The sequence below is a fragment of the Maylandia zebra genome, linkage group LG15, assembly GCF_041146795.1.
Source record: "Maylandia zebra isolate NMK-2024a linkage group LG15, Mzebra_GT3a, whole genome shotgun sequence".
Taxonomy (NCBI): Eukaryota; Metazoa; Chordata; class Actinopteri; order Cichliformes; family Cichlidae; genus Maylandia; species Maylandia zebra.
In genome coordinates this window covers 8,581,711-8,593,440 of record NC_135181.1, presented here as the reverse complement: position 1 = coordinate 8,593,440, position 11,730 = coordinate 8,581,711, and the positions used below count along the sequence as shown (strand labels likewise).

Here is an 11,730-nt window from a genome sequence, read left to right as displayed (position 1 = left end):
GAAAAAAAAATCAAAATATTCCATTGTTTGTCATCTCTCTCAGTACATCAGCAGAATAGGAAATCGTACCTGTGTGGTGTGTGTGTTTGTTTTTTGGGTTTTCATGTTTTTTTAAGCAAAAACCATGAAAATAACCTTAAGAGGAGTCAGGTATGCAGTATAAGGTTCAAAGGCAATCTGTTCAGGTAGAGCACAATAGGGATGTTAAACTCTTTAGGCTCAGTGTGCTCACTAACAGATTGCTCTCCCTTCTTATTATAGCCCTGTCATTTTGTGACTTTAGTTTCAGAGTATCACAGGTTGTGCTAAGGATCTCGTTTCTTTTATGAAAGAAGATGCATAGGTCATGTGGATAAGTTTTCTCCTTTATATCTACATACATAGACATTTCTGAATAAAGAAAAGACATTCAAACACATTAAGGCACAACACATCATGACGCACATCTTCAAGCCCCACCCACCAGAAAGAAAACAAAATACAAAAACCAGAAGGAAAAAACAAAAGAGCCTCAAAATTTCCAATTATTTGACCAAAAAGAAAAAGAAAAACAACCCCAAAACCCTACCACTGTCATGTAAGTTTATTGTAAATAATTTACACAAATTTCTACCACAGACTGCATTCTTTTGTCGTGATTATTATACCACTGGGAACAAAACCCTTACAAAAAAAGCTGTTATCCCAGTATACATGATATGGTCTGTACAGAGAAGCCTTCAAATTAATGCATAGCCAATGATCTTCCCCCCCAAGTGATGTCACAAGTCCTCATTTCCACCTGGGTGCTCTGACCACAAACTAGATCTCAAGGGAAAAAAAATATCCTCCCAGTCCAAGGAAGGTCTTAAGCCTTGACAGTTTTAGCCTGCTACAGCTGCAAGAACAGCAGACTGGATTTTCAGAGGTCTGTCCCCAGCATCAGGACCAGGGGGGCTGAGCAAGGATGTGTCGGATAGCCTTTTCCTAATCCCACTTTCCTCTTCTTTACCTCCTTTAACCTCTTAAGACCGTTACGAGTTTGTAAATCCAGACATTCAAAAACAAGACAGGAAACGAAAGTAATCACAGAAACACTTGCAGTGTCGTGTGTTCTTAAATAGTTATACAAAAGAAAGGGGCTGCCTGGCTGACCGTGTCCATGTGACAATGCAATGAGTCCATATTGCTATAATAGTTACAGGTACTCAAACTCCAGTGCTTGGTGTAATGCCAGCAGGTCAGAGTGACTTGATATCCTCCAGAAAGGCATGTTGTGCTGCGGAGTGGACACACATCATTAAAATCAGACGTACAATTATCACTGTTGCACACCACCACCGCCTAACCACATGCAAGCTACACTACTGTAGCTTGTAGCTGCACTGCAAACAAAAATCCATGCATTTCTAAGGCTTTAAGACAAAGGGTGGCATTTTGGGAATTATGCTTATCCTTCTGTTCAGAAGGTTACATCAGATGACATAATTTATATCACTCATCTCTCCCCTCTTGGTGAAGCTACAGCCAGCGGTTCGTCAGTTTAGCTTAGCATAAAAATTTTAAAAATAGGTACCTTAGCCTTAAAAAAAGCACAAAAATCTACAAAGGGCAATTCTCAATATCACCAACTTAATTGTAACATATATGTATCAGCAATAATATGTACAAAGAACTTTAAAAAAATGTATGAAGGATAACAAGATTTGTGCTGATGATGTTAGCCTCTACTTTGACTGATGCTAGCCTCTACTTTGAAACACTCATATAACCCATAGAAAATCCCTGCAGCTGTTGTTTTTGACTTTTGTTTTCATTATAATAAAATCAACAAGATATAACTAAATTGGTGAGCTGTAAAGACTAAGAAATTTTTACTTTTTAAAACACCAGTTTCCCCAATGTTTCCAGCCTTTATGCTAAGGTAATTTAACTTTTTGCTGACTGTAGCTTGAAGTCAATAGTTTCCTAAAAAGCTTTAACAGTAGTGCCAAAATTGTATGTGGGAAGTTTTTACATCCTGTTCTACATTTTATTATGTTTTAGACTAATCTTGAAATGAATTCAGTTTTTTTCTAAACACAGTCTACACATAATACTCCACAATAACAAAACAGAGTTTTCAGAGTCCTGTGATACTGTACTAAAATTAGAGACAGAAACATTGTCTTCATGCGTAACCCCAAAAAACTGTTGGGTCACTCTGTGAAATGTGAATAAAAACAGAATGCAATGATTTGCAAATCTCATAAACCCATATTTTAATAAAGATATTAAACTGAGAAAATATACCATTTTATGAGAAATGTTGGCTTATTTGAAGGTGACGGCAGCGGAATATCACAAAAAAGTTTGGATGGGGACAAGAAAAGCCTAAAAGTGGTGCTAAAACAAATATCTAGATGAAGAGTTTGCTACTTATCAGGTTAACTTGAGGCAGGCCATTAAGATGATTGGGTATGAAAAGAGCATCAGGTTGAATTCAGTTTTATTTATAAAGCACCAAATCACAGCAACAGTTGCCTCAAGGTGCTTTTTATTGTACAATATTTAATATGTGCATTGAAGGAGACATCCTGGTCAAAAAAGACTCCAAGACTCATCCCAGTGTTACTGGAGGCCAAGGTAAAGCCATCCAGAGTAAGCATCTGGTTAGACACTGTATCTTTAAGATTTTTAGTACAATAACCTCAGTTTTGGAAGTGGAAAACTGTTCTGCAGTCAGATGAATCAAAATTTTGGTAAAATGGATTCAAGAGTGTTCAGTTCGAAAGCCTGCATTTCTGATGCTATGACACTGGACTGTGTGAAAGGAACAACATTCCTTTCCCAAAGGTCCATGCGCTGGTTTCCTCAGTTCCCAGACATTTACAGACTGTCGTTAAAAGAAAAGGGGATGCTACAGAGGTAAACATGACCCCTGTGTTGTGAATAGACTGATGACCCAGTGTCAGATAAGTGGCAGAAGATTGATGGATGGATGAATGGATGGATGATAACAAACCTGTTGTTATGACACTCACAGTTGTGGCGCTTCCTACTTTTATTAAATGTTCTCCTTGTTTCAGCCAAACTCCGTAACTGGGACGGAGGCCATGTAACTAAGAACCCAGTAGTCACTATGAATAAAATCCTTTGTAGGGATGGGAGAAACATTCATTAAGACAGTAATCCAATCTGATCTAAAATAAAGACAGACGCATGGAGGAAACTAGGCACTGGGCATCACCTCATTAATTCCAATCCTACAGTCAAAGACAGAGGTGGCAGCATTATGCTCCATCAGTAATTTTCTGTCAAGTACTGGGAAACCAGTAAGGATAGAGGGAATGATGAAGGCAGAAAATATAGAGAAATCCTGAGTGAAAACCTTTGTCAGAGTGCTCAGGATTATATTTCAGCAGGAAAAAAAGGCCCTAGTGCAATGCCAAAAAAGCACAGGAGTGGCTCTGGGAAAACTCCTGGACTGACCCAGCCAGAGTCCAGACCTAAACACCTCTGGAGAGTCCTGAAAATGTCTGACTGAGCTGGCTGATGTTTAACAATTTTGCTAAGGAGAACTGGAGAAATCTTCAAATGAAAGCTTGAAGGTTCATTTCCGCTCGCTGCTGCCAAAGGAGCTTTAACACAAGTGAAGGGTAGTCATGCAAATGGGTTATTCCAGGTTTTTATTCTTAATAACTTGACAAAACACTTCAAAATCCTATTATACTAGGTTCTTGTGGAGTATTGTGTGTAGACTGATGGGGGCCAGGAGGGGGACTGAACCAATTTTAAGATGATGCTAATGTTGAAAACCATCCAAATCCAATGTATTTAGTGCTCAGTAAGAAAGTTAAAAAAAAAAAAGAGTATATCCCAAAATGCAAAGCCATCTTTTAACAACCCCAGCACCCAGCACGATGAATGAAACCCAAAGCTGTAGAAGAGAGGATTAAGAAAATATTCTGGTGTAGCAAACTTAAAATAGATCACTACTTATCTCCCTTTTTTTTGTTATACAACTACAACATCAGTTAAAAACACATAACAGGAGACACGTCACAGGATACGGCAGGATCATTGCTCTGAACAAATGAGGCCGTTCACAGCCCAGTCAGCGTGTACATTTACACAGCCATTCATTACACAATTGCAGATGCCAATGTCAATCTAATAAAAATCTGTTATTGACACAAATTTGGAATAGCTGACGCTGAAAAAGCTGGTGCAAAAATATCCATCAGCAGCTGAGGCTCATTCTCAAATTTTCACTCTGACGGCTGCAAAAGTCTCCTGTCACCCCATGAAAAAAACAAAACAAAAACCAAAGCAAGTAGACCAGAAAAAGTAAAGGACCAACACAAAACTGCAGCAGCAAAGAAAGGCGGGCTTCGTCCAATCAGAGCACACGCTGTGCTGAGTAGGCGGGGGTCACGGTGAGGTTGCGGGTCCATTACCTTTTTGGCCGCCTGTTCCTCTTCCACACCGTCCCCAATTACAACATACACTACTTTCCTGCCAAACCTTTGCATTATGCGTTCAAAGCAACTCTCTTTTCCTGCAAAAAACAAATAAACAAGGGGGAGGAAGGAGGGTCACATGGTCAGAGGGGTCAAAGTTCAGGTGTCATTTGTTTACCTGGCTGGCGGCATGCTCTTCATCCTTTCCATCGCCAATCACAACATATGTAATGTTTGTGCCAAAGCGGGAGACTATACGCTCAAAACAGCTTTCTTTGCCTGGAGACAAACAAATGGCTTTCACAGGTTTTTCCTTTGTTTAGATTGAAATAAAACACAGGAAGAGGTAGAGCTGTGCGTACTAGGGTGAAGTGAACACACACACAAACACACAAGATGGTGTCTAGTGATTTAATAGTTAAAAATAGCGTACCCAGAAGTGGCGTGGCATCTGACCTTAAACACTAGTTTTTAAAGATATCAGATTGTTACATCTGTTTGAATCAAGGCATATCACATAGTGACACACACATACATTTCCCGAGTGTTGTATCTTTCTACCCAAACCCCAGTCTGAGTTGTTTTGTTTCCACTCTTCAATAAGTCAGCACTGGCCATGGTTGCGGTACACTGTCACAACCAGCTGAGGTTAGAGTCCGTTCAGAGTGTAGACGTGCAGCCTGAGCGACATGTGTGTCGAGGCCAGATCGGGAACGCACGAGCTGAGTGCGGATATAATGCTGGAAGAATACTGTAAGTGTGGGGATAAGTAAGTCATACTAAAGACACTCAACACCCACACAGGTGACTTCGCCTAATGTGGCAAATGAAACATCTGCTGGGTGGAGCTGTGTTTCGGATTGTGTGACGTCATCCACCTCAAAAAGATCATCTTCCCTTTCAATCAAAATCATTGACATTAGTAGTATAAGAGCACACGTTTAAATTAGTCTTGAGTCACCCCTTACTTGCTTCTATCTATCCAGATTATCTTGCAGTTTGTTTAGCAATGGTCTCGATATTTATTTATTTTTTGCAGCTTTTTCATCATTTTCAGTCGAGTTCTTATATCTGATCATTTTCACAGGGATGATTTTTTTGCTTGTTAAGCCATTTAACATCTTAACACTGACCTATGAGTCATTCAAGCATAAAAAAAGGAAAGGATGCAGTAAAAGCATACCTGGATTTAAAACACCCACACACACACACACTCTATTGACGGAGAGGGGGAGATTTGAATGTCTTTAAGAAGCCTGGAGAACTATTCCTGATGACTGCTCAAGGAATCTACCAGAAAGCCTAAATAAGAGAGTCCAGGCTGTGTATAAAAGTGGTCATATTAAACACTGACTTTCAAACTTGTGTGAATTGTACAAATGGACTGTTTTCCCGTGTGTGTTTACGCATGTTTTAATAAATCATTGCACCTATTTCCCATTTTCCTAGAAAAACAAAGATATGAGGAGTGACTCAAGTCTTTTGCACAGTACTGTATCTATCCAGTTACTATTTTATGACTTCTATTCCACAATATATTGTATTATTTAATTCAGTCCATGAATGAAATCATTAATTTAGTCTTTGTTTTAAATTCATGGACTGTGTACAGATGCGTGTGTTTACGTGTGCTTACCTATTTTTGTTGCACTGTAAATGTTCTCAATAGGAAAAACAGATCCCAGACTATATAAGAGAACTTTGGCCAGCGCTGGTATGAGCTGTGTTGTGGTCACCAACACATTTACACAGTTACTCCTGAGGGACAAAGAGAAAGAATAGGCCATATTATGCACAGTGGAGGTGGGTAGGTAAATGCATGAATAGATTCCCGAGTGCCTCTAGTGTCCACTGGTGCTCAGGTCCAACCCTAACTCTTAACCACGGAAATCAAAGGAAGAGAGGACTAGAAGAGACATTGCCATCTGTGTAAATCGTGGAAATAAAATGGAAAGTGGCACCTGGAGCTGATTATGGACAGGGACTTGAGTGCGTGGGTGAGCCAGGAGTCAGTCAGAGCTTCCACCTCAGCTCTGAGCTGCAGCCAGGCGTCTCTCTTAGCAGGACCCAGCAGACCTAAAACACAGCACCAACTTCTTTACTCTATAAGCACTCTACAATGCACTCCAATTTTGTTTGAGCATTAAAAAATAAGCTGTATTTTCTGTATTTGTATCTGTGTCCATACTGTTCCACTATTTCATTGCACAGTGTTCCCTGTGACAGCAAGGGACTATTCTATTCTTCTATTCTGTTATTAAATAACTTTAATATTTAAATAGTCCTATACAAAGTTAAACCCCCCCAAAACAAAACAGTTTTTTAACATCTAATAGATGATCAGGACTGAATGCTCCCCCCTTTCCCAGACAGAGTGTGAATATAATTTTAGAACATTTCAACTCCTGTAGAGTTTAACTAAAGTAAAACTCATTTTCAACTCCGTTCTGAGTCTATTCTGATTGGCTTACCCCCCACATTGTTTTTGTACGTGCTATACAACTCTTTGACTCGTCGGTAGCGGAAGGCCAGTTTCCTCATCCAGTCGACTCCACCGCGGACGCCCGTAGCCAGGCACAGGTTTGCGCTGGTTGCAGCTGCATGGAAGCCATCAGTTGCAAAACTGTAAGTACTGTCAATAATAATAATATGTTTTATTTGGAAATCTGCTCTGGTAGAAAAAAAAACAAGATGGTTATTTGTATTTTGGTATTGGTATCACAAACACAACGGCAAGCATTTATTTGTAAGAATGCAGTTAAGTATCATCTACATACTTTTAAAATTTTAGTCATCAAGTTAATATTAAAACACAAACTGGACAAATGTTGTTAATGTTTATCTGAATATATGATCTACAGAAATGAATGAATACTACAACTTTACACAAAAGTTAATTTTTAAATAATCACCTTAAGTCCTGGCCATTGTCATCTGATGACACGTCATCAATATGCACCTGATCACATTCCTGTATACAGATACACATAAAAATAACAATTATTGCAAGCACAATGTGCCGAAGATAGAATATAGACATGTTGTGACATTTACAGTATGTTAACTTCATTTTCACCACTAGAGGGCAGCAGTTGTATCTAACTGGGTAATGGTTTGGACCTCAGGCTTCCTCCCACAGCCCAAAGTCATTATGTTAATTCAATTCAGTTCTATTCAGATTTTATTCCTATAGCACATTTAAAAGCAACAGAGTTGACCAAAGTGCTTCACAATTAGTTAAGAACAAGAGAAAACAATAGAGAAACAAATACAGATAAACGAGAAGACGATGTATTAACTTAAAAGTCAAAAGTTAAGATAACTGTTGATTGGAAATTGGCTTTAGATGTGACTGTGAGCACGAATTTTGACAGTGGTGTGCCCTACCGTTTGCTCAGTCCAAGCTGGTGTATGATAAGGTGTGTATATCAAATCAGTGGAACAATGACATTCTCAACATTACGCTTGCGCTTGTGCAAAAGCTAAAGACGGAGCAAAAACTGTTGACAATGTTAACAGCTGTGACTCACCTCCAGGTCATTAAAAAATAAGTGTGTGTCAGCCAAGTTGAAGATCATCTCTTCCATCCTCAGACCCAGTGTTACCGCCATGGGAGGGTCCTAAGAGAAGAGGAAGATAACATCATCATGACATCAACATGACAACAAATTTCCAGAGTTAATACTTACTTCCACCTCAAAAACCATTTTAGACCCCCCACCCTCAACAAACCCCTATTTGTATACTTGGTACGTTCCGCTCATCACTGCAGACGCTGACAGACAGGTTGCACTTGTTCTGTCCCATCAGCATTCCTTACGTTTTGAGGGGGGGGGAGAGAGCAAGATTGTGTCCCTCCATGTGTGTGTGTTGCAAATTGTAGGTGCCCTCAAAGGGAGATGCCTGGAGTGTATGTGGTGTGTGAATGGTTTGTGTGTGTCTATGTGTGTGTGTGTGTGTGTGCGGGCGTTCTGGAGAACGCGGCCTGCACTGCCAGGCTAGCGCTCAGCTGCAAAAACTATCATCTGTGATAGGTCAGCAAGGGTCGACAGCTTGCCGCACGATTCGCTGACGCTGTCAGACGACCAGAATAGAAAGAAACTAACAGGAAGGAGAGCGAAAGTGAGCAGGCGAGGTGCTCAGGCACGGAAAGCGAGAGAAACTGGCGGCATTCATGAATGTCAGAAAGTGCAAAAGGATGTGCATCTTAAATCAGAAATTTGCTAACGGTGAGGAAGACTGAGGACGATCGCCTAAAGTCTTTTTCATTTAATCAAAACTGTCACCACATATACTTATGAGTTCTGTACCATAACAACACATGTTACTGAAATTTGTTATCTCTGACACACAGTGAACGACAGAGATTGAAGAGCATCTGTTAAATCTCCACTATGACTCATCACTGGCTATATTCTACGCACATACAAAAGTCAATAACTCCTACTTGTTATTGCTAAATAACTATTATAATATTACTGCACAAAAATCCAGATGCACTCTTCACCTTCGCTGGTATCACTTAAGCTCTGGAAACTCAACACTTCCTCATGATGTGAGCAGCATACTAAGTATAGTAAGAAACAGAGAGTGAGATTGGCTTGTGCGATAAAGACGTCTATGCTTGTATTGACAAAAAGGCAAAACATCATTTGGAGCAGCTGTATCCTCAAAGCTCCATGAGAGGGGCACTTAGGTCTTGTGGTTTCTATGTTAATAGTGTAAACACTATTTTGGGTGAGGTGTGAACAGACACAGCTGCTGCTATATTTCTCAAGGGCAGCAGCAGAAAACGAGGTGAAAAAAATTCTCTCGCAAATATTTTCAGGCAAATATTAGGAGGCATATCCTTTTTTTTTTTAATGCCGATGATTTGCCAGTTGTCATGAGCCATGCGGGTAATCTGACGTGGCGTGCTATGAGAGGGTACATTAAACCCCGATTTGAGTTCTTGGAAACATCTAATTCACTAGTTTGCAAGTCAAGACAAATGCAAAACCTCACTTCTTGATATTACCATTCAATTCAGTGCTTCTCTACAGAAAATACAACACAAAGAGGCTGAATTATCCATCAAGACCACGTGTGCCCTCGCTCTAAACATGGCATTTTACAACTCACCAGGGCCTGTCTTATGCCCATTAAATCCCAATTGCCAAACCTTAAAGTCCACAAATGCAGAACAACTAGGAAGCACACCAATGCCTGCAAACCCTATTTGTAAAAAGCCTGGGCTCCTATGGCTCAATGCAAGTCGGGCTCCAAATTGTGCGTACGCTGTGCCAGCTTTTGTTCGACTGCCAAACAGCAATATCAGAACGGATTTATGATGCAAAGTCCGTACAGGCGGGCTGGTGGCCACGCCGGTGCCCACAGGAAACGACATCACCCAATAAAAATCTGCAGCCTTGGCTACGTGGGACGACCACAGATCAGTTCCAAGAACATTTTTTATTAAAATAAAGGGAACTATAAACAGGGATGCTGTTATGGGAGAAGGAGAGACCACCAAATAAGTTCACAGAGAAAAGCGGAATAAACATCAGCCCAAGTAAGAAATTAGCACATTAAATTATCATTCAATTAAAGAAAGCATTGGCAATTTAAAGACTTGTTTTATAATCCATTAGATTATCATCCCAAATTGACCGTAACATTCCTGAAGTGGCTGATGTCATTTTGAAAAATCTACAGAGACAAATGAAGCTTATTCACTTTGCGTGCTCATTGTGAAAATCAAAGTAAGGATGGAAACTCTGGTTTCAGAGATGGTGTATGAAGGTGGAGTATTGGTCCCTAAAAATCTGCTTCACTGATAGATCCTCACTACATTATATAATTTACCAATTTATGGTAACTTACCAATTTTAATCTATGTTGATTGTATCTTTTCAAGAAAACATTAACTTTCAAAGCTAAAATTTAACCTAGCATTTAACGTTATTTTCCACCTGTAAATAAGAAGAGGTGGGATGTGTTTTCAGAATGTGGCCATGTACCACCAAAAAAAAGCTCCACACCTCACTACACCACAGGGCACAGTAGCCTGAACAGTAAACCACCACCATATATTTTCTTCAAGAGAGTAAGTATACCCTTGATTAACTATGCAGCAAGTGTGAGCGCCCTTATAACAGCAGGAATTTTAGCTGTTTAATAGTGCAGATCACTCAGGTGTGCCCAAATCTCCCCAGCAAATTCACCTTAAAGTTATACCGTGAAATGTTCAGACAAATAGCCAAAACCCCAAGAGCTACATCTTAGACTTTACAGGTCTGTGTTAGCATACTAAATGCTCATGACAATGCAATTAGAAAAAATACTGAACAAGAATTGCTAGCTTGGAAGTGTTACCAGAAGAAAGGCTCCCGGGCAGGGTGAACATGGAGGCAGAATTTAGGGATGTAAAGTTGCTTCTGAACAAACCACAGGAACTTTTAGAACAATGTCCTTTGAACAGACGAGACCAAAGTGGAGATGTGTGGCCATAATGTGTGATGTTTAGAGAAAATCAAACACAGAATATCAGCACAAATGCCTCATACCAACTGTCTGCCACAGCGGTTACACAAGGTGATGATTTGGGTTTGTTTTGCAGCTACAGGACCTCGGCACCTTGCAATCATCGAGTTGACCATGAACCGCTCTGTATACTAAAGTGTTCTGGAGTAAAATTTGAGGCCATGTGTCTAGCAGCTAAAGCTGGCCCAAATTGGGTCACAAAAAGGACAATGACCTCAAGCACAGCAGCAAATCGACAACAGAATGACAGAAAAAGGAAAAAGAAAAAACAAACAAACAAACAAGGCAATCAAAGTCCAGATCTAAACGCCACTTAAGTGCTGTGGACATCAAACAATTTAACAAGTTATTGCTGCTAAAGCTAGCTGCACAAACTATCGAATCATTTGGTGTACTTAGGGCTGCGTTACATAGCTGAGGTGCAGCTTAGCAGACAGCTGCTGGGTGCAGCTGCTGGTGTCAGCACCAACACGCCACACCTCTAATAATGCGTAACATTAGGTGTCATCACTTAACTGGGTGAGTTTACCTCCTGTTGTACTGTAACAATTTTCGTTTTCTTTCTGTACCAGATTTTTTAAATGAGTATCCACATGAATAGACTCACTTGGGGAGTTGAAGGTTCAAGAAACAACACTGGCTTTATTTTCATGCCCACCTTTTGTAAAGTTCAAGATTAGGCCCTCCTCTCGATGGCTCAGTTATTATGGATGATCTATTATGAGTTGTGTTAGTAGTCAAACTGATGCTTAAGCTTTAAATCTGGCACGATGTGAAGGTTCATTGC

The 11,730-nt window shown here is 40.0% G+C and overlaps 1 protein-coding gene across 7 annotated transcripts in view; it reads right to left on the bottom strand.

Moving 5' to 3' along the window:
• Nucleotides 1-344: 344 nt before the first annotated feature.
• Nucleotides 345-11,730, bottom strand: part of eya4 (EYA transcriptional coactivator and phosphatase 4) — a 50,388-nt gene continuing 39,002 nt past the window's right edge. For 4 of the 7 annotated variants that reach the window (XM_004541928.2, XM_004541930.2, XM_012916657.2 and 1 more), the window contains 7 exons: nt 7,952-8,041; nt 7,334-7,392; nt 6,893-7,053; nt 6,383-6,497; nt 6,058-6,179; nt 4,419-4,519; nt 345-1,258 (listed from right to left, as the gene is read on the bottom strand). In XM_004541928.2, the coding sequence (XP_004541985.1) occupies nt 1,178-1,258; nt 4,419-4,519; nt 6,058-6,179; nt 6,383-6,497; nt 6,893-7,053; nt 7,334-7,392; nt 7,952-8,041 (729 nt within the window). In that variant the 3' untranslated portion in view covers nt 345-1,177. Of the gene's footprint in view, nt 1,259-4,418; nt 4,520-4,599; nt 4,701-6,057; nt 6,180-6,382; nt 6,498-6,892; nt 7,054-7,333; nt 7,393-7,951; nt 8,042-11,730 lie in introns of all 7 variants that reach the window. The other 3 variants (XM_004541929.2, XM_076873812.1, XR_013093113.1) reach the window with 2 other exon arrangements.